Source organism: Pelmatolapia mariae, unplaced genomic scaffold (genome assembly GCF_036321145.2).
Source record: "Pelmatolapia mariae isolate MD_Pm_ZW unplaced genomic scaffold, Pm_UMD_F_2 NODE_ptg000573l+_length_95306_cov_1, whole genome shotgun sequence".
Taxonomy (NCBI): Eukaryota; Metazoa; Chordata; class Actinopteri; order Cichliformes; family Cichlidae; genus Pelmatolapia; species Pelmatolapia mariae.
The window spans coordinates 8466-35966 of NW_027052257.1; the positions used below are offsets into that span (position 1 = coordinate 8466).

The following is a 27501-nucleotide window of genomic DNA, read 5'->3' on the forward strand; positions in this document are numbered from 1 at the left end:
AGCAGCAGTGTTTTCTTTGGGTTCGACTTTGCAAACCTTTAACATGCAAAAACCCTTGAACAGACTGAAAGTCAGAGGAACAACGAAAAAGTAAAATACAGCCACTTGAAACTAGTGTGCTAATATAAAAAGGAATAAACAAAAAGTACTTTTATTTCCTAAAATCAACAAAATCTATCAATATAAAGTGATCTAAATATAAAGCTAAATCCCGTCTCATGTTTCCAGGTTAGCTTCAGGTCAGTAGCTTATACCGATCAATGGTTTTTCCCCAATGAGGGTTTCTTAGGTTGGTCCTTTAAAAACATCCTGCAGCAGTTTTACTGTCGAGTGCACTCGCAAAGTTTGGACCAGAAGCCACAGCATCATTACGGCGAGCTGACCTTGGCGGATGAAACAGGAACAGGACGTCAGCTCCGCCTTTGGTTCAAGTCACTTTTAAAGTGTTTTTGTTTGAGATTGAAAGCTCGCTACTACGCCGTTCTCCATCTTCTAAAACTTCTAGGTGTTATCTTAAAAACGATGCCTTCCAAGGGCGTTTAAATGAAGCTAAAATCCTATTAAAGTCACGCTACAGTCCTAATGTTAACAAAGCAAAGGCGTGGGTGTCATCGTTCCCTTTTAACTCCCCGAGGAATGGCGACTCGCCCTACTGGCCTCCTTATCCATCTCACCTTTGCTCACCTGACTAGACTCCGCCCCCTCTGTTTCCAGGGCAGCCAACATCTTTCCCTAAGCTGTGAATCTGTGTTAGTGTGTGTTATGTGGATCTAAGGCAGAATCCAGGCAGCATCTCGAACCGTTTCCCCGCCGCGCTGATGTTTTGTCAAACCGGCCATTTGCCTTCCAAAATGTTCGACGGAGGGGAGGAAACGGCTGGCTGCTGACGGTTCTTGATAAAAAAGCTGGTGTGTGTGTGTTTGCTGGTGATGGCGGCTTTCTTCTTATTCACAGGCAAAGTAGTCTTTGAGCGGAGCGAACAGATGCCTGATGACGGGGACGCTCCAAGACCGGCCCAGGAGCTTCTGCCGGGCGCCGCGACCCATGTTGGACACGTCAGTGTAGTGGACGGGGAAACCAAAAATCCTGCAGAGGGGAGAAGACCAACCGCCTGAAGATGGTATATTTAAAGTTTTTGTGCACAGTGAGAAAGAAGACCGAGCGAATGCCGGTGTCGTGCGACCTGTCGTCAGCACGTTAGCTTTCACAGTGTATCTGCCAAAAGCAGCAGCGCGAGTGTTATCCGCTCACCTCTCCAGCTCGGTGCACCACAGGATGTCCTCCTTCCCGTTCATCAGCACGGGGAAGTGCTGGTCTTTCCCCTGTTTGATGGAGTTGGAGCGAGTAGTGATGGTGCGCACCTTTCCAAACTACGAGACAACAGACGCGTCGTCAGTCTAGCACAAAATACCTGCACGTGAAAATGTTTCTTTTCACGGTGTACGTGACCAACCTTTGCCACTCGGCCGTGATCCAGACAGTCCTGCAGCTGTAGCTTGTCCATCCCTGAGGCGCACAGAGGCCTGAAGCACAGGAGAGATCACACTGTTCAATCCGTCTGCCCTCACAATGCCGGGCGAGTTTCTGATGAAGAACACCTGCTCACCTGTTCATCCCCGGCAGGTTTCCCCAGAAGTATCGAGCGCGGTGAGCAGCAGAGACCTCGATGGCATCAATCATCACAGGGTTACACTGCAAAGCAAGGTCGATAAATAACTGAATACATCCCATAATTACTCATGAACACACAGACGGGTTTTTACACCACATGTTCTCAGAGCCGTGAAAAATGATCCAGATCATCAGACGGACATTTTTTTAAAAATCTCAAAACATTTTTAAATGTGTTGAGTAAATGATGTTTGTAAGCTGTTGGGATTTAAATATATATTCTTAGTGCTTATTTGCTGATTATTATTGTTTTATGTATTTTAATAAGAGAGGGCCAGCTCTGAGTAGAGTCTGAGCCAAAAGTACTGACAGGAAACTGCATGCTTCTGCAGACAGAAAGTGAAACTAAGCAGAGTGTTCGAAACTTAGAGTGTGTGACGTGCCACGGAAATATATAAATAACCATGCTGGCTGCTGCTGCTTTCAGACCTGAGCTGGTGTCTCTGTGTGCTCAGTCTCCATTTCCGGAAATGTAAAATAAAGATAGTTTTTTGAGTTAGACCACTTTGAGCCCAGTCTTTCTTTGCCGTCAAAAGAATTGAAAGAACTGAATTTAATAAAGCTCATCACAGTAAAACAGACAGAGGCGTCGTCTTCTTTTCATCTTTAACTGAATCTTAACGTTGTTTAGACGTCCTGCAGATTCAGTTTTCAGACTTGTGCAGGGAGCAATGATGTTTCTTCCCGACGCTATCATCATCTGTATATTCAAGTTATTTGTTTTCTGATGAATTTGAGCTCTCAAATTTGTCCTGAATTTACACCCAAAATGTTTCCACCGCTCCTCCTCCTCGCGATCGTGGCTCAAGAGTTGGCAGTTCGCCTTGTATTTAGAAGGTTGCCGGTTCGAGTCCCGGCTCTAACAGTCTCGGTCGTTGTGTCCTTGGGCAAGACACTTCACCTGTTGCCTACTGGTGGTGGTCAGAGGGCCCGGTGGCGCCAGTGTCCGGCAGCCTCGCCTCTGTCAGTGCGCCCCAGGGCGGCTGTGGCTACAATGTAGCTGCCATCACCAGTGTGTGAATGTGTGCGTGACTGAATGTAGTGTAAAGCGCTTCGGGGTCCTTAGAGACTAAGTAAAGCGCTATACAAATACAGGCCATTTAACTGCCAGCTGAGTCTCAGGAGGTGTTAGCAGCACCAATGTTACGTCTGTAAGTCACACCACAGACCAGACCAGGCATGTAAATCCACTTTTAATATCTACGGTCATAAATTAAAATAATTCAGCTCAGTTCCAGTTTCTGAGGATTTATATTCATATAATTTCACGGCTTGGAGTACGTCACTGTGGCCTCGGAAACAAGGACACCATATGGACCAAATACACTAAAACAGATTTCAGGAGCAGTGGCTGTTTGTGGCTGTTTGACCATCTGAGACATGTTGAATCTACGTGGTACAAAAGTCCACCTGAACAGGTCTGTGACTAACAAACAGACAAAATGAACCAATGAGATTACCCCGCCGATGGATGGAGAAACTGCCAACAGGCAGGGGGCCTGAGGGTACATCTGTTACATCTAACAATGCTGTGAATACAGCCATTCTCCAACTCTCTGTCAGTGGTACTCATGGCCATTGATCAGTGGGCTTTGATTAATGATCATGAGAATTAGCATATTAATGATCATGTAAATGACCTCCCAGCCCATTGTTCCTTCAGTGGGCTGGTTTCAGTCATTATGCAAATGTACTGTTTACAAGATTGAAACCTGCAGTCAGCTGAGACTGAAGAAGTCACCTGATGATGATGAAACGTTTCTCCCACTGAAATGTCCAGATGAACAGAAACAACCTTTTGGGACAAAATATGAGTAACTGTATTCTGTTACAGTTACCGTTCAAATAGGTGATAATCAGAATACAGTTACTTTGTTGAAATAAATGGATTACATGGCGGTCTTTTCCTGTTTCATATGTTAGGCTATCCCCTCTCTAATTTTGGTAATTCCCATCATTGCTGGAAACCCAAACAAAACACGCAATAAGAGGCTCTAATGTCAGCGTCCTGTTGGTGTTGGTGCCATCAGTTACACAATGGACCCAGAGCCAGCACAACAGAGCCAGCAGTGCACGGGCAGGAATCCATTTCTTACTTGGAAATTCTGACACCACTTCATATTTAAAGAAGAAAGGGATGAAATCTGAGCGTGCAATGCAAACTGTGTTTGTCAGCAACCGAGCTGCTCTCAGCATCAAAAGAAGAAGCGTCAACCTAAGAAACATCTGGAAGTAAGTTCTTTAAAAAAGCTAATGCTAGCCTACTGCAGCTAGCTTGTTGTAGTTGTGGTAGCTACCTGGGTTATGTGCCACTTCAGTATCTTTGATGTACTATTGCTGTGTGATTTATTACTATTACTGATGGCTACTCACCACCAAGCTAACACTGTTAGCAGGCGTTAGCTGAGGTTGGTTCATAGACTGTTAGATTTGATGGATAGCATTGACAACCTGCTAGCTGCAAATAATCATGTGCAGTTCTAAAAGCAATACCAACTAGATTTTTAAATCTTAATATATTAAGTAATCCAAAGTATTCAGAATACGTTACTCACAGTGGGTAACTTAACAGAATATGACCAAACTACATTTTGGGGCATGTAATCTGTAATCCGTAGTGGAATACATTTTAACAGGAACCCAACACTGCCTCCAGAAACCTGCAGCAATCACACATATTTGTCAGAACCTGATTACAAACACACTTGTTGGAAATGTTGAGGAAGAAACTTTAAGCAGATTTCCTGAACTTTAACATCATTTACTGCACAGGCCTGGTCTCCACCCATGTGACTGACCTCCAGGAACCGCGAGATGTCCCTCTTGTCGTTAACGGCCATGGCGACCACGTTCTCAAACATCCAGAAAAATGGGCGGTTCTCGCCCTCCTTGGGCTTGGCTTCGCTCAGAAGTCGATAAAACTCGAAGAACAACCTGCCCGTGCCTTCTGGAGAGACAAAAACCATCAAAAGTCAAGAACGCTAAAATCTAACTACGAATACGCAGGCAGATTATCGCTGCATCAGAAACAACCTTTAAAGAGTTAAACTATCACGCTGGGTGGCATTAGTGCCTTTAAAAGAGTAGAAAATCACCAAAACACACGTTAAATATACCCAGAATGCACTCAGGGACTCACCGTACAGGCCCTTCCTGGCAGGATTGACGATGGAGAGGTCGTTGCAGGGACTTCCTCCGATCACCAGGTCAAACGGACCCCACTCCTGAATCTGAGCGAGATGACAAAATCAGACAGAACACGGTTCCTGTTTTCAATACGACAAGATGAGTTTAATGTTTCGGCCAATAAAAGAGTTGAAGTTTAAAACTAATCTGAATAAAAACAGTAAAACAGCTGATTAAATAACGTTTAGGTAAACGTGAAGCAGCAGAGTGTACGTTTGTATGATTCGAAGGGTTGTGTCTCCCTGTGTTCATATGTGATGTTTACAATGATTATCAGAAAGAAAAGACTTTGCAAAGCACCAGCTGATGCCAACAGTCCAGTGCCGCCCAATATTCAGCTAATAAACGTTCATTATTAAAGAAGAAAGTCATAAACCATTCCTGTTCTCAGGCTTGAACCTCGGAAGTTTGTCAATAATAAAAAATGTACAAACTTCATCCTCAACACGAACGCTGTTTAAACCGTCCTCTGAACACAACCGAGGAATAAATGTGAAGAAGGGAACGTGACGCGGCGTGCCTCTTATGTACTTCCTGTTTTATTTTGGTAGTCCTGTGTTGCTTGTGCTTTGTCTTCAGTCTGACCTTCTCCCCTGTGATGGTGTGCAGCTGTGTCTCTTTGCCCTGATAGCTGTGTCACAATTCAGGATCTACATCCTTCAAGGCCGCATTTGAAGGCCGATTACGTCACAGCGACGCGACGAAGGCTGCTCCAAATGCGGCCTTCAATGGGTCGGTGTATCCTTCATGACCCAACGGCGGATGGCTGAAGCGGAGCGGCCGAAGAGTAAACTTAAAAGTAAGTACTGAATATTATGTCACTTAATAACGAAGAACATTAAAACATGACTGTTGGCCACATGTCGGCAAAGTTATGTGACATTAGTGACGTTTGTACTAACTTGGTTTTAAAGCCTTTACTTTCAAATATACACCGTTCAATAGTCGACCTTAATCTTACAGAGAATGTGATGATTTCATGGATAATTAAAGTCAGTCATATATCCACAAACACAACAAGCTGAAAGTCAGTGATGCTGCTCGGTTTGCAGTCCTGAATATCACGGCACAAGCAGGATCCACTGCACTGTTAATGTTAGCTATGTTATATTGCTGCCTCTGTTCGGTGGTGTCGAGCCAAACGGACTTTAACGTGTGTTTGAACGAGCTGACGGTTCACTCGTTAAGCTGAAAGAAAGATGCTTTAATCACAGGAGTCACACATGTGTCCACTGTACCATCTGGGAACTCTTCTTGTTTAGCACTCGTAATAACACAAAGACTAAATCCTCCTTCTCTTGTGCTGTTTTGTAGCAGTGTATACACCTGAGACTGTCACCTGTCTGTCTGTCCTGCACTCTCTCTCTGTTTCTTTCTCTCTGATTGTGGAATAAAAGTATGAACATGTATTTATAAGTTACACTTGTGTTTGAATCCTGCAGCTTATCACACATTTGATTTCCATGTGTGACAACTGCAAGTGTCCAGAGTGAGGACAGACTGAGGGACCCACTGCTGCACATCATCTGTGAGGCTTTGCACCCCTGATGATCCACCAGGACAAACTCAGCAGTGTGTGAGGAAGAGGAGGAGGAAGAGCCAGCAGCAGCTGACAGATGGAGAGAATAGACAGACTGTTCCCTGTTTGTGAAGGACTGCTAGGAAAGTTTAAAATCACTAATTGTCTGTCCTGAATCAGTCTTATTAGGTAATGTTCAAATAATGTTATCATTCCAGTGTTTTCAGTGTGGGAGAAAGTACTCAGGGCCTTCAAGTTACACACTATGAAAGGCAGCAACAAGTTTAATGTTCAGAAACCTAAAGTATGTATCAGCAGCAGAATGGAGCTAAAAATAAATGTTTGTTTCAGTTCTATGAAGCTTTGAGTATTTTGGATTAGTAGCACTGCTGTGTTTGTTGCATCATATTGCTGTAATTGTTTATATGCTTTATATATTCTGAGGTAAGTTGATCTATAGTGTTACATCATATTCTATAAGGATGTTATGTGTTTGTTTACTTTCTGCCCAGTTTGACCCATTTAGCAGAAGTCAGCCTGTTTAAGGCTCTGATATCTATTCTGTATGACTTAAAGCAGTTATGACATGGTCTGATTTTCTCACCCAATAAAGGAATATTTCATATATCAGTCTACTCTTCATTCTATCAGAAACAGTTTTCACAGCTCGTACATTTTCCTTTTTACACATATATGTAAACATTGAGCCAAATGTAATAATGCCAACATATTAAAAACAACATTTGTCTCTTATATATAATACATCTACATATACACTGTCAAAGAAACTTGTCTTTGAGTGAAGATTTAAGGTGATAGGAAATATAAATAACTGCAACTTGAATCTTTGACCCAGAGTTCAAGCTCACTGCTGTAATATATCCTGTAATATATGTATATATCATAATAATCTGACAATAACTATAATATTGGCCATATTATATTTACATTACCAAAGTGAGATGACTTTAGTCTCATGACCAACATTAGCTAATTGTTATTTACTAACTAATCTTAAATGACTGTTCAGTACAGAAATGAAGGCCAACAATCATGTTTTACAGTCCTGTGGTCTCAGCCTCAGATACTCAACTAATCACACAAAGCTCGTGTAGAAACACACAAACAGGTGAACAAAATATGTTCTCCTTCATTTCTGTCAAACAAAGCTGTATGGCACGTTTCCAGCTGTTAGTATCATGGTTGCTAGGCAGACTAGACCGTCCCATTTCACGAGCCTCGCACTTCCGCACTTCTCGGTCCTTTCACAATAATCAGCTCTACAAAAACTGTTTTCTGTCCACTTTGTGTTTGTGATAAAAGTATTACATTAAACTCTGGTTTACTTGTGACTGAAAGTTTCCTGAGTGGGAACTGTTCACTTCAGCCATATTTGACTATAACTGTTGAGGTAAATCCACAGAGAGCTAAAGCTTCATGTTAATGCTAAGATGATCAGATTTAAGATTCTAGATCAGACCATCTAAGATGTTTTTGACAATAGTGGATTTTTTCAAATACTTGATGTAAACTGATGAAAATAAAGTTTTTATTGATTTGTGTAAATAACCTCTTGTAGCTGACTGGCACCACCTTCACAGCCCAGCAGGGGGCAGCAGACTGATTCTGTTTCACTGGTTTTCTTTCAGTAAATTTGAGCTCAAACTCGAAACATCAGACTGAAAATACAACAAAGCAGAATTTCACACGAACGTTGTCCTGCTTACATTTTTCTTGGTGATGTTCCTCACATCGTGGACGTACTTGATCTTTCCTTCATGTCTGACGACGCCCACTGAGATGGAGTCCTCGCACACCTCCGACGCCACATACTGACCCACCTTAAAACCCAGATCTCTCAGAACCAGGTAGCCTGGAAACAAACACACTCATCTTTACATAGGAACACACACACACACACACACACACACACAGTAGCGGCTCTGAGCTCCTCGCCTGTCTCTCTGAGCCCGGCCATCCTTCAGAAGAAACTCATATCTTACACATAACTTCACCTGTGACCACACGTGACCACAGGTGAGGGTAGGAATGTAGCCCGACCACTAAACTGACTGCTATCAGCAGTCGGCGTCCGTTAGGATCTGTTGTTGGTGTGTTGACCACCGCTGTTCTCCACCTCCACGTTGGACTGCAGCTGGTGACGGCAGTCCTGGTTCTGTTCTGTACAGTCGCTCTAACCAGAACATGCAGCAGGTGGAGAATCTGTCCATGAGCCGGTACGGTGACCAGAAGCAGGACCACCAGCTGCAGAAGAACTTGGATGATTTGGAGTCAGTTTGCAGGACGGGAGACTCTCTGCAGAGGCGGCTGATTATTTATTTCAACAAAACACACTCTAAATATCTGCAGAGGGGAAAACGATGGTTTATTATTTAACCTAAGCTTGAGCTCGCCTTCATCCTCACCTGTGGCAATGCCGTCAAACAGGGACAGCACTCTGATTGGTCGTCTCTGCTCTGCAGGGACTGCTGGGTAAATCTTTGGTTTCTCCTGAAAGGCAAACAGAAAACAACAGAAATGAGACCTGATGCTCAGCCGACGGGTCAGAAACCAAACGCAGCGTTCATCCTGCTGCTCCCGCCCGTTCACACGAGGGGCACAGAGCTACCCGTGTGATTTCATCAGGTGTGCTTTATAAGATCAGATAAAGATACGAAACATCTGAGAAGAAACTCACAAACTCCTGTCCGTTATCGTTGGCGAAGAACTCCTGCAGCTTGAGACTCCAGTCGTGCCGTCGTTTGAGGACGCCGTACTGCAGCAGCGGCTGGCACATGTAGCATCGCCACGGGTCTAGATAGCGCGCCTGGTCGGACGCACCCGGGTCCACCAGGATGTCCAGACAGTCCACGCAGAAACACCTGGAGGGAGCAGGCGGAGAGGAGGTGAGCCGAGGGAGGGGCAAAGAGCGGAGATGGGGCAGTTTGTGTTTCCTGTTCCTGTCCGTCGGACCTGCAGCAGTTCACGTTGCCGCAGAGCAGAACCTCTCGACCGCCGCAGCAAACGGTGCAGTAAGACTGGTAACCGTCGTCGTCGTACATGTAGGACATCTCCAGGTACACGTCCTGAATACACACAGGAAACGAGTCACGATTTATTCAACCAGGAAGCCCCTTCAGATTAAAAGCTCGCAGACCTGAGCAAACAGCACACTTTATGTTAGGTAATGAAAGAGGGACAGAACAAATATGAAGCAAGCTCTCTGACCTTTAACCTCTCCTGGAGGGGACAAAAAGCTCTTTCTTCTTTTTAAATAATGAAATCAAAGAGTTGTGCTGCGTTACCCTGCGGGCGTCAGCTTCAGGTGTTTAGAGCTGATTAATAAACGATATCTGGAATGATGACAGTGCAGGAGGAAGTCTCCACACGCTCTGTGGTCAAAGCCCTGACAGCTGTCAGCTGAGTGTCGTGCTGCCGTTTTTCAGCGTAACCATTTATTCGACTGTTTTTTTCTCCTGGGAAAATCCCACGCTGCTCACACAGGAAGTAAAAATCATTTTGGCTTCCAGACTGTTTTCGTTAATGGGAGTTACCAGTTTGTAAGAATCAGATAATAAACGGTGTAAATATTATCAGCATGCAAATACGCCCTCGCTCTGGCCTCTGTCATTATCATTATCAGCAGTTTTATTTTCTAATCAGAAGGTTGTTGGTTCAATTCCCCGTCTGCTCCAGTCTGCATGCCAAATATCCTTGGGCAAGGCACTAGCTCCACGTTGTGAACGTTAGACAGAAACCATGGATGAGTGTGTGAGTGGGCATGTGTTGTTTCGTGCCGCCTGCTGATCAGACTGAAACCAGAGCGTCAGACAGACGTCCTGCAGATGGTGACGTCTCAGTTTCTCATCTATTCTACTTTCAGATGTTTGTATGGTAATTACACCACGCTGCCGTCACTCAGCACTTTAGCTTTTATCTGTTTAGCTGAGAACACCTTCATCATCATCATCATCAAAAACAGCATTACTGCCGCAGGATGTCCAGAGGCTGATTTTTGTGGAAGCGCCCCACTCTCACGTCAACTCTGCTTACTATGGAGCGTTATTTCCTCTCACACAACCAGCTTTACGACTCCTGTCAAATACTGGCTTAAAGCCAACGTGTAGCCCAACGGCTATATTACAGGGTGTGTGTGTGTGTGTGTGTGCAGGGGGTTTTCATTAGTCTGGGTCAAACAGATTTACAGTTTATATGAAGACACTAATGTGGCAGTTTAATTTTACGAGCTCCTGAATCAGCCCGTGGAAGCATTATTTCTCGGAATGTCGATATAAAATAATATCCAAATATATCGTTGACGAGTCCTCGCACGCTGTAGCCACTGGATCATGTGACGTGCGTCTGCCGCTCTACCTTGCATGTTAGGCACAAGCCTCCTTCAAACAGCGGGTGGAAGGTTGCACTCGTCTTCCCACAGGAGAGACAAAACTCTGCCAAAGACACACACAGAAAAACACAAAGATCAGACAAAGTGGGATTTACCTGCCAAGGATAATGAGCCACAAACACACAGAGGTGGGAAGGTTTACCTTCAATACTTCTTTTATTCTTCAGAACTTCATTCACCATTTGTTCTGGCAGGAAAACACAGGAGACGTAAAAATAGGAAAAGTGTCACGTTTTCCACGTGACATAAACTGCGTACTTTATACGACTCAACCAAACATAAAGAACAAAAATAATTCAACTGAAAGCACAAACAGTGATAGATATGAGATTTGTATTTAGGTCTGTTAGAAAGAAAAGCTGAGAATATCATTTGTAATAAATTGTTTCATTAAAAACATTAAAAGCTTTATTTTTTCCAACATTATACTTTAAGTGTAGTTTAGTCCTAATCACACACTTTATTGTTTGAATATGATTCTCTGAACTGGATATTTTTGTTTTCATTACAAATTTACACATAACTGAGCCTAGATGTTGGGAGAGTTGCTCATTTCCAGCTCTTTATGTTTAACCTTGAACTCTACCAGAGTAGCTTTGCATGATTCAGATCATAATAATCCTTCTTTATTTAATACTGGGCCTCGAGGCAGCCCCTCAGTTCATCCTCTGTCTAAAACGAGTTGTTTTAGCTCCTCCCGCTTTTGCAAGGCTGCAGTTTTGAGGATCAGGTGGGCGGGGTTTCCCTCTCTGTGACATCATAAGGATGCTGTAGTATAAAAACTGTGATAAAACGGGTTCAGTGTGCTTCTGAGCACATCCTTGAAACATACAAATGTTAAATAAATAACTTACATCAGATTTGCTGACATACATTTCTAATATCCTCCACTTTGTGAGGGTTCACTGAGTTTAACCTTTGACCTTTTACCTCTGTTGCACAGCTCCTCGGGGGCGGCCTTGCTCTTACACAGGCTGAGTTTGGGCCGCTTTGCGCTGGGGAAGTACTCGGACAGGGACACGTCGAGGACGTGGTGCTCCAGAGGGTTACTGTCTGCGGACACATACAAACACACTTACATCCTGCAGCCTGTTTGGGATCAACAGTGAATGACAGTGTGGCTCTGCTGCCTTGCTCACTGGCACTGTGTGTGGGCTTCAGTCCTTCCTCTCCTTTGGGCAGGAAGCCCCCATTGGCCCAGTCCAGCATGGGTTTGACCTGGTCCTCTGGGCTATTCGACTTGCAGGGAGGAAACGTTTTCTCTGCTCGGATGCTCGCCATCTGAGGGGGAGACAGACGTTATCCTGCCTGGGACGGACTGAGCATGTGCAGATTCAGGTGAAACTACGGTGACAGAAAGCATTTTACACACAGATGGGGAAAAAAGGATTCAGATACTCCCCACGGGCATTTAAGGCACAACAAGCCAGGCAGGCGAAGCTTGACCAGTAAAATCTAAAATAGACTAAATCCCATCAGGAGTGCGCTTTGGTTTCCTGTAAATGACTGCTATCTGCGCCTGCAGCTGCAGGAGGAGCTCAGTTTGGCAGCAACACGTCTGTAAAAGCTGGGACGGGTCAACAAAACGCTGAAAACTGAGAAGAGAAACAGCTGGAGGAAGATTTATCAGCTGATCAGGTGACCTGTCAGCGCTGGGTCACATGATCGGGCAGAGCTTCACCAAGCTACAGAAACTGAATCCTCACTGTGAACATGACATCATCCACACACCATGACATCAGCAGCGCAGGGACGAGGACGATAACCTTCAAACGCCGCTCTGTGATAAATCAGTGCACGGGCTCAGGAACGCTTCCAGAAACGCCGTCTGCGAGCGGCTGGGCGTGACGTCCACACGTGTAGGCTCCATCACGTGGAGGAGAAGCCACGCGTGACCACGATGGAGAAACAGCCCCCGTCTCCTTTAAGACTGATCTGAGGTCAGACCCATCCAAACATGGACGCCGTGTCCAGACCTTTGAGAACATCTGGAGCATCGTGAAAGCACCGACGACTGCTGAGCAGCCAGAATCCTCCATCAGAACGTGACGACGTTCGTCTGTGGCAGTCCTCAGCTCACAGACCGTTACAGACTGATGGACCTGTTTACTTTGATTACACACCTGAGCTCTGTGTCATTATGAATTAAAACAGTTTATGAGATTTACAACCACTTCATGTTTGAGGAGTGATAATGGGTGTCTGTGACGGTCCATGTTTAACACTAACACGCACCGATGACTGGACAGGAGATAAGACGCCGCCGGATCGCTGTCTCTGCGTAATCATTCATCCGAGCGTCACGTGTCAAAGTGCAGGATGTCAACAACAGGCAGTGATTTCTGCCTGAACAGTTCGACAGGTGAGCTTCAATTATAAAACTCGTTTGTAAAATAACCGTGTGAAGAGTCTCTGGTGAGAAAGCCCCGAACGCTTTTAGCAGGAAGACGAGAGGCGAGCAGCGAAGGGGCAGACGGGAGACGACGAGGGAGACAAAAGACGGCGGCACGAAGACGCCCGGAGGCCGTCTCTCTCTCTCTCTCACACACGCTCCGTTACACAAACACAGGTGATAAGTGAAAGATGTCGAGTTAAAGTAAACTGAAGCTCTGTTTCTTCTAACGATTGTTTGTGTGTTAAAGACTGAAGGCTGACTGTGTTCGAGTGTTTGTGATAAAGTCGAGCTGCAGACTCGTGGACACATTTACTCATAAAATACATTTCTGTTCCTCTCACACACTGAAATCCTGCGATTCTCTCGCATTAACACATTTATATGCAGCCCTGATGCAGTTATTATCTGTGCTGAAACCAGATCCTCTGTGCCGAGCGTCCCTTCCTGCCTCCATGTTTCTGGTTTCTGCAGGAAAGGAAACGTCTCCCGTTTACTCCATGAGAACGCCGGGCTAACCTTTTTTCCCAGAGGTCAGGAGAGACAAGTGATAGCGAGGAGGAATCCCTTTCAGACACACACACACACACACACACACACACACACACACACACACACACACAGACAGGTGTAAACATGCATAAATACACTTCCAGTGAACCAGTTTGTTCTTGGCAGGGAACCACGCTACATGTTTTTACAGCAGACTTTAGACCTGAAACATGACACACACACACACACGCACACACACACACGCACACACACACACACACACACACACACTCGGTATCTTACTGAGGATATCTCACTGACATAATGCTTTCCCTAGCTGCTCACCCTAACCATCATGAATGAATGCCTAACCCTGACCTCACTGTAACCCTGACACTAAAACCACATCATGAGTCTGAGTCTTCAAACTGGTGGGGACGGGCTGCTGGTCCCCACAAAGATATGTACACACAGTCACACACACACGTGATCCTGTGTGTGTTTTGTCTGCATGTCGCTGGCTCTGGTTTCTGACACCGGGACCTACAGCTGTAAAATTTTGCATGTTTATTGTTTATGTTACATAATTTTAAGTGAACGACCCCGAGGGCGTGGGGTCGGGGGAGACAGGAACCCCAAGTTAATAAAAAAGAAACATCCAATCAGGACGCAGGCAGGGCGCATTTAAAGGTTGACGTCCACATGGTTACACACCTGCAGGCTACATTTATTTAAGATGAGTCACAAACTCTGTTCTGCTTGTCTGATGCACAGAAATGCTGCGCACGGTCATTTCAAACTAGATGAGACGTCAATAAAGCTGCACACCAAAAAAAAGAACCAATCAGAATCGACTAGCTTTGGATAACCGCTGTAAGAAAGAGGAAGCAGTCTCAGAGGAGGTCTGCTGTCACGTTACACGAGGCTCATATGACGCAGAGAACCGCAGGTAACAGGTGCATCATGTGACATACAGGGAGCAGTTGCAGATAGCCAACCCTGACACTGACCTCCAGCGCCTGGAACACCGCCCTGCGGTACGAGGCCAGCTTGGTGTAGGAAGCCTGGCTGAAGAACTTGGGGAAGGCGGTGAGGGAGTCCAGCTTGTCTGCAGAAACCTGGAGCAGAGAACACGGCATCAAACACACACGTCCCACCATCCCGACGCCACGGCGTTTCTGCGCCTCCTCACCTCGGAGAACTTCCCGTCCCCAAACCACTGCAGCCACCTCATGCCGTGGCTGGCCTGCCGCTTGCCGGTGGCTTGCCACGTCACCACGATCCCCGGCCACCACGAGAAGCCTTTGATCTTCCCCCAGACCAGCTCGCCAATCCCGAAGCCCTTGTTGTCCTAAACAGAGACACGGGAGGAAGTGCTGAGTTCATTCACGAGCATCGTCACTTTCTGTTAATAAAGACGAATCAAAGATTAAAGTCGGGTGAAATCAGTGCGAGACGTTTCGTACAGCAAAGTCTCCTCATCATGGACGTGAAGGTCAAAGCGTGATCAGACGCCCTCACGTCTGCGAGCGTTCCTTAAACCTGCGAAACTCCCACTTAGTTGGTTTGTAGTTTGACTCTGTTCTGTTGTGGTGCAAATATAATAAAAAAGACTAAAACAAAATGTGTGTTCGTCCACGTCGGCTGAAGACACGCTGCTTCCTCTGCAGAGACTTTGAACATCACTGATGACATCACAGCCGTTTCCCGGGGCAGCGGCTCTTTAACGAGCAGCTGGTGGAGGCCGGGCCGTGTGACCCTTCAGCCCAGTGGGCTGCGTGGATGCTCCGCCCCTCTGAGCAGCAAATCTGCAGCTGAGCTCAGAGCTTCCACCACGAGTTTCCACGTGGACTCCTCGGGTCATTTCCAGCTTCATTTATTATTCCTGGACTCCACCGGTTCGCTTTCTCCTGATTGGCCGCCCTTCTGTAAAAGTCTAAACAGCAGCCGTACTGCCTCTCTGTGACATCGTACAGTACCAACAGCAGAAAAAAACTCTGTGAAACGGCGTCTGAAGTCCCGCCCACCTCCTGTTCAAACTGTCTGTCTGCGAGGTGTGGCCAATCAGAAGAGACGTGGCTTAACGCAGCAGTTCACAGCCCACAGCTGTTGCATTAATTATCAAAGAGAAAATATCCAAGAGGAAGCCGACACAGGTCGCCCTGTGTTTGAAAGTGGCCTTAAAAGGGGAGGAGCTTGTTGAAGACAGAGGATGAGAACCGCCAGGATCTCGTCATCACAAACGGGGAGATTTGCACTCATATATCGACTTACGCTGTACTCCTGCTTAGTTTCAGAGCTGGACGAGGTGCTGGTGCTCTGGGCCGAGTCTTTGGAGTCTTGTTCCATGAGCTCCAGTCGAGGGGTCTCCGGGACCCCGCCGGACCCGACCGCAGCTGCCCGAGGATTCCCGGGACACTGAGGGCAAGGAAGAGGGAAGGTTGACAGAGGAAGAAGCGGGAGGAAGACCTGTGAGAAGCACAGACTCGACAGCAACAATCATCCTGGAGCTGTGAGTGAGTCGGCAGCCATCATCCCGCTTTGACCAAATATTCAAACAAACACAAAGTAAAATGAATAAAAAGCCTCTTTTATGAAAGAAGTGAGGATGAAGGAGGAGAAACGATTCTGCAGGCTGCAAACTGACAGCACCACCTCTACCCCACCCCGAGGTGGATGGATGTGTGTCTGTGCAGCTTGTTTGTGTATCTGGGGCTTGTTACGTTGTTAGGATCCCCTCCCTGCTGCCCCCTGCTGGTTGCTGAGTCAGTCGAGCCGTTAACATTTTGCAGACTTTCATAACTCCAAATATCTTTTTCTGTATTCTAGAAGAAGATCAGCTGCATCTAAGCTCGCCGCGTGGACAACAACGTGCGGTTTGATGTTTTTAATGGCTGCACATTCCCGAGAGTTTACCGGAGACGTGCCGTGCTCCTGTTTGCGGCTCTGTCTGCGAGGCTTGCCGTGTGTGTGCGCCGTCAGGCCGGCCTGGAAGATGGTTCTGGGTCGAGGCGTCTGTCTCAAGCCCAGCTGAGACGCTCCTGAAGACTTGTCCTGCAAAGAGACAAACACCAGACCAGTGTCCCCTCTGCTCTCGCCTAAATCACAGGGCAGTGAAAAGCTCCTACACGAGAGTCGTACCGAGTCCCAGGTGCTTTCCTCGTCCTCGCGTCTCTTCCTGCTCCTCTTCCTGCTTCCCCTCGAGCACTGGTTACCATCTGTGGCGGGAGTGGAAGACAACAGATGGACAGAAGGTCAGACAGATGGTCCGAGAGAAACTGAATATTTTCGCGGGACAGCGTCACCGGGCAGACGGCTGCCAAAGTCAAAGAGCTTAAACGTGACGATTTCGGCAGTTCAACAGCTTCAAGAGCAGGAACACAAAACTTCACACGGTCACAGCAAAACATGAAAATCTCAGTTAAGTGATTAAAAATGCACTAAATGTTTAATAAGTGAAGACGCAGACACACTGCATCACTCCATCAGGCTCCATGTTCTCGTGACTTTTAAAGAACTGAAGCAGAAACTTAATCTGAAGAAATGCAGTCAAAGCTCATCATCATCATCATCATCATCCCCTCCTGCCCACCAACAGCTGCTGATGCTGACAGCAGGAAATCATCGCCACAGAAACATGAAGTGAAAGTCTGACAAATGAATGTAAACACGTGACCTCACTGGCAGCTGCAATCATTCACACATTTTCCCTTTTAATGTGAAGTTTCTGTCCGCAAACACACAGGAAGCCAGCGGACTTTCAAAATAAAGGTCTCACATGAAATAAGTGACGGTGTAAAGACGAGTGGCGTGAGTTACCCTGAGGCGAGGCAGCGTCTCCGTTCTGTTTGGGGCTGAAGGGTGAAGGCGGCTCGGCCGCAGTCAGGGGGCTGTTCTCATTGGTCAGTTCCACTCCGCTGTCATTCTCGGACAGGCCCTCAGCTGGAGGCGTGTCCCCGTTCACCGCTGCCTGGAGACAGAACAGAATCACAAACAGTGTTATCATCTGAGATAAAGCCTCGGAGTGATGCGGGATGCGGAAGAGTCGCAGAGGCGCCCCACAGAGACGCCATCACTCCATCAGCCCTGCTCTGCTGTCACCAGAGCTTCACGAGGAGAGAAGAGAGAGATGATGGAGCTCCACAGAAAACATTTTATTTTACATTTCACTTCCTTTTACCTTTTTCACTCAGTTTTTCACTGTTTTCTGTGTTATTACCTGAGACTTGGCTGCAGCGCACAGAGTTGATGCTTTCAGGAACCGTTGACCTAAAACCAGCGGGAGCGCCGGTGACCAGCAGATGATCAGCTGATCATCTCCAGTGTCAGTTCTTAGTTTTTGGCCCTTACACGTCTTCTTCTCACATGTTTTTAAGGACGTGCTGCACACAGAGATAGCCCAGGTTTCCAGGTAACTGCTCTTTGGGAATCACCCTGTTCATCTAAAAATACTAAACTGTGAAATTTTTGACAGACTCAACTAACGAAACAGGAACAGACGATGTGTTTAAAATCGTTCTTTGCCCGTGTGTCTGTTATGTGCAGACGCGACACTGGTTCCTCCCCTGAGTTGGGAGCCTTTATAATGAAATGAAAATAGTCCGGCACAAGGACTGAAACTGAGTGAAAAAGCAGCCAAATCAAAGGTTTTGTAAGACCTTCAGAAACTCTGGGAACTTTTAATGAACCTTTAAAGTTCTGTTTTACGAAGTAAGAAGAAAGTCTGGCTCCTTGAAACGAGGGCTGGCTCAGGACTTCTGCACAGCACCGTGCTGCTTTGCATTGTTCCAATAAGCAAGTTTTCCAACTCCCAGATTTTAAGGTCAGTGACGTTAAAGCCTGAAGTTTGTGATGCGAGCGCACGCCGCCCTGACCCTGCAGCCCACACAGGGCTCTGCATGACGACGGCGTGTTTGATGCGCCGACACCGGCGCTCCACATTCCCGAAGCCTCAGGTCATATTCAGGATCACACTCACCGGAGCCTCTGGCCTCACCGCTATGACGGCTGCCATTCAAGCGTCACGTGACTTTACGATGACAAACGATTAACACGCCTGACACAGAGCTGAGAGCGGGCAGCCAACGTGGTGCAGTCAGGACTTGTTCAGGCTTCTAATCTCCTGACTGCCGCAGACGTTTGGTGCCGTTCCAAGTGGGTCATTCATCATCTCCAGCATCCAATATGTTAGCTTACTGTCCATGTACTACTGCTACACTCTGTGTGTGTGTCAGCTGAGACACTGTGGTCTTGTGGGTCTTGCAGGCAGGTCTGCAGCATTAAACAGAGCCTGGTTACAAGTCCAAACACTGACATGTCAGCAGTTTTCTTTGTTGCTAGCTAAATAAAAGCACTTCAAACAAAAAGCCATCAGGCACGAGGATGTTGTGTAACTACAGTCCAAAGCCTCGCTGCCTTTTACGCAGTTTTAATCTTTGATCTGGGAGAATCCACCCACCGTGTTTAGCTTCAGGCCACAGCTGTGTTTCAGGTACAGCTGTTCACGAGCAACACTCTGACGCATCCGCGCGCCTCCACCCGGGGCGGTGAGAACCACCTCACTGACAGGTGGATCGGCGCCGCGTTGAACGGCTGCTGTCTCATCATACATGAAGCGAGCAGCGTTCACACAACCTGTTACTTTAAGTTAAACTTTAAGTTAGCTTGTCTTAAAGAGACACCACACAACTGCGACTGTTACAGCGGGTGTAGTCATAGCGACGCTGTACCGGTTGGTGGTTTGATCCCTGGCTGCTCCAGTCCGACCCGACTGTGATATCAGGATCTGGGCATCGTTTACAGCTGCAGATACATTTATAGACAAACTAAATCCATGTCCTCCGGTTCTCCTTCTTCCTAACATATTCTACATATTTGAGATTTTTAGTCCACCAATCAGAAAACCCGAGGTCAAAAGGTCAGACACCAAGAGTTCCCATTAGTGGGTCTCAAACTGCCCAGGAAGAACAGAGGGCAGGTGACGGCAGGTTTAAAGGCGCTGAGCAGTAGGTCTTTCAAAGTTTTTCTTCTTCTGTGTTTTTACTCGTTTTCAGGTGTCTAAACAAATACTGAGGCTGAAGCTCATCAGAAGGATGTTGTCACATGTTTCAATAAATCACTGCACCTATTTTTGAGCAGATATAAAGAAAGCAATGATGGCTCAGGACTCTGTGCTTCAGAAAACTGCCGGACAGGACGGCTTATTTTAGGAAAAACAAGGACTCGTGCCCGTTACTGTAAATCTGCGTCACCTGGCGTGCCATCGCTTTCTTTTCTTTTCGCACACGCGACGGCCTATTTACAGCATCTGCGCTTTGCACGACTCCTGTAATTGTTCTAATCGTTACCTCAGACACTTTCACACACTCAGTCTCTGGTCCAGGACCAGCACTCCTTTGAAGAGCGTTGGATCCATGACAGCAGATGACTGTATAGTTTTCATTCCAAGGCACACCTGGACTTGTCCCGTGCACTCCAGTCTGCTTCGGCACATGGTTTGGAAACCACCGGTTCATGTAATCCAGCGTGGCATTAGTCATGTATGTTATGAATGACCAAACATTTGGCCTGGTTCCACCGTGAGAGGATCGAGGCTTCCAGAACAGCACTGATGGCGTTTCATCTTCTCACTTTGTGCCCAGCTTTGGTGAGAGACACCGTCTGACTGGTCACACATATCCAGCTGGTTCATCCAATCACCTGCTGAGCACTCTGATTTGAAAGTGTCTTTGTCTGTTTCCAACGAGGACGTAGCACATGGTTACAAAAACATGTTCTGTGTGAGCTTAAGAGACTAAAATAATGAAGAACTAACCCTGAGCCTGTGTACTCTGTCAGGCATGCCCGCATGTTCAGCAGCAGCTGAAGTCAACATCTGACTCAACACACTGCAGCCATGAAAGAAAAGGAGCGACGAGGAATCCGAGCGGCGAGGACCCGAAGGCGGGCGGGAATGCTTTCGTTGCTCCTTCTCTCGGCATCGCTTCAGAAGAGCCGGACACGTGAGTTTGTGCGGCGCCCTCCCTGCTCTGCCTGAACACGAACTCCAGCGTCCCACTGAAAGGACTGATTCCACCTTAATCCCCGCTCTGCCCGCCCACATTACAGCAAGACTGACTACAAATGATGCTCAGATAATAATGTAACACCTAGGGAGATTTATGCATGTGAGCAAGTGTGTGTGTGTGTGTGTGTGTGTGTGTGTGTGTGTGTGTGTCTATCCCATGATAGAGCCGCCGCAGCCGTAGCTGCTAGCTGTCTGCGAGGCTTCACCGCAGCTAGGTGGAGCTGGCCAAATATTTTATGGGTGAAGAACTTTGGCACTTGTTCTAATAGTGATTTAGTGACAAGGTGAGCGTGCTGCTGCTGTTAGCCTGGGTTCATTTGACAAAGCTGGATTTAAGCTAATGCTGGCTGAAGCTGAGTGCAAGGAATTATTACAGACTGACGGAGACGCGAAGCAGCAGCAGAAAGCTCATCTTGACACTTTAGAGAGTCAGAGGAAGAAAACAAGCAGCGAAGGGGAGGAAGAGGAGGAAGAGGAGGGAAGGAGCAGCTGTGAAACAGATGGAAAATTCAGACTGTGCAGAGTTTTTAAGCCAAATGACCACAATGCATATCTGCATCTGTTTGTGATTGTTAATGCTCGTAAAACAGTGTGTGTGTGTGTGTGTGTGTGTAAGTTTCCACTATAACAAATGAACTCTGTGAACTTGTGAGAAAGTGTGTGCTCAGTGTGGTTTGGAGCAGAAACTGCTGAGACGACTGAACGAGGCAGGAAAAGTGAAACACGCTGAATCGTTTCAGCTGCTGAGACATTCGCTCACCGAGGTCACGACGGCGCATCCTCTGTTGGTTTGTGGAAGCATTTATTCCCCAAGAGCTGGTCTCAGAGAAGCCACGTTAAAAATCACGACATATCCGACCCCACTTCCGGAAATCCATTCATTGTGGCGGGAATAAACTTTGTATAAGTTCCGGGTCAATCTGCTCCATTTCCCCAGCTCCATCGCTGCTGCTGTCTCTGTGGTGTCTGACTGATTGCTGGCACCACCCGCCCCATTTATTCCACCTTGTGCCCTCACTCCACCCACTAAACGCTGAGTCGGTTTCTTTGTTTGTTTTGTTATAATTAGTGAAAACGCCGCAGCCGCGCAGTCAGACGCCGGTAAGCTAACGCTAGTCAGTAAGCTTAAGTTTACTGACTGGTTTTATTTATTAAATATTGTTGTTTTGTTTTTTCACGATGGCCGGATGTTAAATGATCACTTCCAGAGTCGAATGAGTGATTTGATTTTTGTATTTTTGTCCATTTTGGATGTTTTTTTTTGTTACTTTTCTAATTAAATGCCAACATGGCCGACAGGACTTCTGACTTATTGCTTTGAGATTATTGAACTTGTTGAGCAACAGGTACAGTTAAAGTTGTTTTGTATGTATTTGATTAACCTTAGATAATGTTTAGTAGCTTTATTGCTAATTTACTTTATTTTGATGGGACCTGTAAGTATGATTGTCTATAATATTATTTGGAACGAAATTCATTATAAGATATATAGATACATATATTCATTATATTGTTTGCTCATTGGAAAATATAGCATTAATTTTGTATTTGTATTTTGTGATGGCAGTAGAAAGCTGTTCCAACGTAGTTGTGAATGCTATTTTATGTTTGTGACCCTGTTTAGGTCGGGGGGGCGGTTCCTGCGACCACCGCTGCATCGCAGTAGGTCCACTGAATCTGTAAATGGACTTGAACTACATACCTGTTGGAACGTGGCCTATTACAGGTCAGCTGATCTGAACCTTGTCCCACTTCCTTTTGGGACCAAATGAGTTGTTTTGTGTGGTTTATAATAAATATGTACATAGTCCACGTCACCATAACATACATAATTATATATATATTTGAGCTCCATTTCTGTTGTTTGTGTTTTTTCACACACTCGGGCTCGTTAGTCGAAGCTCCTTCTGATTATGACCCATCAAGCTGCAGTCAGGCGCCCTTTACTGCGTTACAACAGGTAATACCAGCAGCAGCACAATCACATCTACGTGAAACTCCACAGACGCTCACTGCAGCCAGGCTCGCAGTGACAAGAAAACAACGACGCTGACATTTGGAGATTTTGATTACAATATCATAAAAGTTCAGCTACTCCACCCTGAAGTAGGTGGTCTCCACCACACACAGGACTGCTGCTGATGGCAGCTACCACTCACAGACCAAACAGAACTTTTCAGAGGAACGACTCGGGCCTGGAGCGACCAGGAGGGCACTCCTCCCCACAGTCAGCCTGTGCACTGGCACCGAACGCGTGGGAGGCATATACGACCTACCAGGCGTCAGGGCAGCGGTCGGGGGATCGGTCCATGAACAGAAGCTACATGATGGAGAGACCAGCTGGATTTAATTTAGTCCATCTTTAAACCTTCACCAGCAGATTTCTGGAAGTGAGAGCTGAAGCAGCTCTTTATTTGAAATTTAACCTTTAATGTTTATATGATTTAGTTTACATAGTGTGAATATTTCAGTCACAGCATGGGAGGATTAAACTGTACAAATACGCTGCTGTGTGTGAGCTGACGTGGCGTCATCCATCCACCTGCAGCTGCTATGAAGTCAGAGTGGAGCACAGGCGAGGGAGGAGCAGCTGTTTCATGAGCCTCTGCAGATGTTTCAGCTGCATGAAGACTACACGCTCCACAGGAGCTCTGTATCTGATAACAAGACCGGGGAGTCTCTGCTCCAGCCCACCGTGGAAACTGCTTCATTTAACAGCTGGATGAAACACCACAGCTGGAGGGAGTCGGAGTTCCTGCAGCACAGCTGGATGTTACGTGGCCCTGGCTCTCACACCGCGCTCCCCATCGCTGACAAATATATTAAAACATAAATGATGACGCTGTGGTGTCACAGTCTGACCTAGAGTCTCATTGTAATAACATCTGGCTGCACGCTTATGTGGTTCTACACACTCTGACCCAGCGGCTGGAGTAAATGAAGCTTCTGCTGCTGGTACCTATAATAAGAACCTGCAGGACTGAGCACCTCTCTCCTTCATTACTGACAAAAGATAAACATCCATCCATCTTCTTCTGCTTATCCGGGGCCGGGTCGTGGGGGCAGCAGCCTCAGCAGAGAAGCCCAGACCTCCCTCTCCCCAAAACACGGCTCATCATCCTCACCGTCCTCCCAAACCTGCTTTCCTGGATATCCGTCAGCCCTGTGCCTCAACAGGAAGTACAAAGCAACACTTCACTTCCTTTTATGGCCTGCTGCTGTGGTCACCGATGCTTCTTTGAAAGACCAAGCTATAAAAATGTGTTTACTGAGAGCCGCTCTGGCCGGTGTGACCCCGCGACGCCTCACAGGCTACGTCACGCACATTCCTCGGCATGAAGCAGACTGCCCCGCGGCGCTCCGATGATGCTGTCAAATCGTCTTAGTGATGGCCAGAATGATTAGAAACACAGGGTGGAGCGTTTTCACCAGGGGGGGCTGGAAAGCAGCGAAGACCCGCCCCATGCCACAAGTACGCCAAAAACTGAGTCCTCGTATTTCCTCCTTAGGATTAGCTTGGACTTCCACGTGTGTGCGTTTGTGTTTAACACGCTTATCTGTCTACACTGCCGGTGTCATGACCCGCTCCTCCTACCTCCTCCTGTGCAGGGTGAGTGAAGGAGAGCATCCTAACCCAAAAGCCTTTCTCCCCTACGCACACAGCACGGTGCTGAAGCTGACAGGCAGTGACGATGCAACAAATCAAAAGATGCTGACTAACACCACCGCCAAACTCCCAGTTTATCAGAGTGGGGAGGTCTTAACCCTAACCCAGTGAGTGTACCCTCACCCCCCAAAAGCCGTGGTTATGGTTGATGCTGACCCGTCCACCTTCACCTGTATGACACAGCTGTGAAAGCGACCGTGGAGGTCAGCGCATCCATGAGAGCAGGGTTCGTCCTCCTCACGGATCATTTTAAATATTTCACTGCTGCTCTTTGTCCAACCCCAGACACAGAATGTCACAGGGCCAGCTGATGGAAAACAAAACGGGATAAGGAAAACCTGACATTATTCCCTGAGCAGGAAGTGTTACGGATAAAAGCTGCCCGACTTTCCCTGAATCCCAAAGAGCAGAAAAGAAAAGCTGCACACACACTCAGAGCTGCCGTATTATTACTACAGGAGTGGAGACGAGCAAACAGAGGAACGAAAGGAGGGATGGAGAGGAGACGAACGGGTGGAGGAGGAGGAGGTGAAAGTGGAGAAAGACGAGAAGAAAAGAGAAGCAGATGGTGGCGGAGGAGTGACGGGGTGATATATGAGTGAAAGAGAGGAAGAGGTAGTAACGGACGACAGGAGGAGCCAAGTGTGTGTGTGTGTGTGTTTGTGTGTGTGTGTGTGAAGTGAATCCATTTGCTGAGCTTATAAAGAGGCCACTGTGCTCCCTCCATCCTTTCCTCCTCGCTTCAACTCCTTCCTCCCTCTGTACTTCTGTCTCCCAAACATTTCTGGTTTCCGCCTCAGCTTTGTGTGTGTGTGTGTGTGTGTGTGTGTGTGTGTGTGTGTGTGTGTGTGTGTGCGTGTGTGTGTGTGTGTGGCGCCGCATGCAGTCTCTCAGCCAGCGTGCATTCTCAGTTAGACTCATGTAACATGCTGGCGGTCCTGCCCGGGCATCTGCCTTGGCAGCGATACACACACTCCTTTAAACCCACAGCTGGCTCAGGCAGCAGCTGGGGGAGTGGCCATGACTGTGTGTGTGTGTGTGTGTGTGTGTGTGTGTGTGAGAGACTCACTGTGGCCGTCATGTTGTTCCTCTCCTCCATGATAGCAGCAGAGTATTTGTTGGAAGGCATGGCGGTGGCGCTGGACTGGTCCTGTGTCTGTGCTGACTCCTTCTCAAACCTGCAGGACAAAAACATGAGACAGTTTCCGTCAGCGTCACGGCCGTCGGGGACTCACGTCTGCTCGGAATAACACTCTTCTTCCTCGGGTCCTCGGGCAGCTGGACTTACAGCTGGAGTTTACTGAGACTTTACCAGAGGAGTTAGGGGTGGAGCAAGTCACCTACTGATGGTGAGGTTGGTGGTTTGATCCCCAGTCTGCGTTACTGCGTGTGAATGTTAGATAGAAAAAAGCGTTTGTGTGAAACACATGGTTTTCAGCTTATCCAGTTAAACCTTTTTTATCCCTCAGTTCCCGCCTCTGAAGTGAGCTATTTTAGCCCCTCCCCCTGTCACAGCCACAACACTCAGTGGTTCACACACACAGGTAGTGCTGGGCTGCACAGGTATGGGTATATCTTTAGTTTTAATCCATCAGAGAGAGAGATCACACCTCCAGCGATCGAGTTAATTAAACGATCTCCTCACTCTTATTTTGAAATTCCATTTTGAAATACAACAAGCTCAAGTCTTCCCTCCAGGCCGAACCGGTCACCATTTACCTCGTCGTCGTTCGGAGAGGATCTCAGACTCAGTTTCTCCGTCAGGTGGAGATACGTCCAGGTTCTGATAGGCTGAGAGAAGAACGACAACTAGCGGTGCAGGCGGAGTGCCTCGGCCTCTCTGGAGAGGCAGCCGAAAGACTTGATAGGACGAGGTAATCACTGCTTTAGGTTAAAGAAAGAAAATAAGAAAGCATGTTTAACATAAAGCTGTGGCCTACACGCCCATTCCACATCCTGGGCCTCTGCAGAGAGGATGCGCAGCTGAACAATCAACAATCGCTGCTGTGGCCTTGCTCAGGGATGAAATTCCTCGGATACTCCAGACTTCCTTCCTAACGCTGAAGTGCTGCTTTAATGACACAGCTGATGATGATCGTCAGTTTCACTCAGAGTTTGTTCGGAAGCGGAACTCGAAATGTTCACGGCCGCACTTCAGAGCGCGTTCGACGCAAACAGCGTGAAGAAGAAGGAGAAGTGCGTCGATGGGGCATTACTGCGGCTCGGCTGAGCGTGACGACAGAGGCGTCCATTTCCACGAGCACAAACACGGGAATCTGTGAGATCAATCAGGAGGAAAGAAGAGCAAATAAAGTCACAGTGAGAAAGGATCAAAGCATCGAAGGAAATCGAAGGAAAGACTGAACAGCACACAGAAGCTGGATGAGGGAGCAAAGGAAAGATAGAAGGAAGGAAAGAAGGAAGAAATGGATGAAACAGAAAATAATAAAAGCCAGAGTAAAGACGTGACACGATCGGACGTTCCCCGACCTGCCTGTGGGTTTTGTTTTGAGGGTTTTTTCTTTCCTGTTTTTTCTCCCTCTCCATTTCTGGGGTTGTTTATGGAAGTCAGGTGCTGAAGGGCATCTGACCCGGAAGCTGTTTCCAGCTGTTTGCAATCATCAGAGCTATTTAACGGCAGAGTCGGGCGACGGTCAGCGCTAGAATATTTAACCAAGCCTGATAGTAACTCTGGTGCTGTGAAGTGAGAGAAGACAGACGGACCGCTTGCCTGCTGTAGGATTTCTGACGGGGACAAAGCTGTTGGAGAATCACGAGCGCGGGTCATTCCTGGGAAAGTCACAGGATGTTGTAGCATGCACCACAGGAGAAACGCAGAGGAGAGCGGGCCTTTGCTGCGCCCAAACTTGGAACAGCCTGGTCATCATCTCTCCAACACTCGACATTTTTAAAACTGAAACACATTTTTACTCTTTAGCTTTTAATTGTGACTGAGTTTGTGTTTCATTCTCTGTGTGTTTGTTCTACTTTTTCACTACGTACAGCACTTTAATCAATCTGTGTTGTTTTTAAATGTGCTTATAAATAAATTAATTGATTGATTGCACATTTGCATTGCCTATTGGACTAATTTATCACT

At 46.9% G+C, this 27501-nt stretch overlaps 1 protein-coding gene across 1 annotated transcript; it reads right to left on the bottom strand.

Annotated features, from left to right (window-relative positions):
- Positions 1-283: 283 nt before the first annotated feature.
- Positions 284-27397, bottom strand: LOC134623358 (DNA (cytosine-5)-methyltransferase 3B-like). Its single transcript, XM_063468519.1, has 21 exons — positions 25471-27397; positions 17488-17638; positions 16810-16886; positions 16585-16722; positions 15943-16086; positions 14861-15019; positions 14679-14786; positions 11924-12065; positions 11715-11837; positions 10927-10971; positions 10751-10827; positions 9350-9462; positions 9075-9258; positions 8803-8887; positions 8104-8249; positions 4811-4901; positions 4470-4618; positions 1607-1692; positions 1454-1523; positions 1252-1370; positions 284-1086 (listed from the first exon to the last, which is right to left on the bottom strand). Exons 1-21 carry the CDS (start codon positions 25594-25596, stop codon positions 945-947), a joined length of 2475 nt encoding a protein of 824 aa, XP_063324589.1. The 5' UTR covers positions 25597-27397; the 3' UTR covers positions 284-944.
- Between the last annotated feature and the right edge of the window lie 104 nt (positions 27398-27501).

Excerpts from the sequence above, each read along its gene's own strand:
- LOC134623358 (XM_063468519.1), bottom strand. The coding sequence starts at position 25,596 with ATGTTTTTGTCCTGCAGGTTTGAGAAGGAGTCAGCACAGACACAGGAC. Across the intron at positions 16,887-17,487 it reads AGACGCTGCCTCGCCTCAGG|ATGGTAACCAGTGCTCGAGG; the intron begins GTAACTCACGCC and ends CTCCCGCCACAG. Across the intron at positions 9,259-9,349 it reads GGCAACGTGAACTGCTGCAG|GTGTTTCTGCGTGGACTGTC; the intron begins GTCCGACGGACA and ends TGCTCCCTCCAG.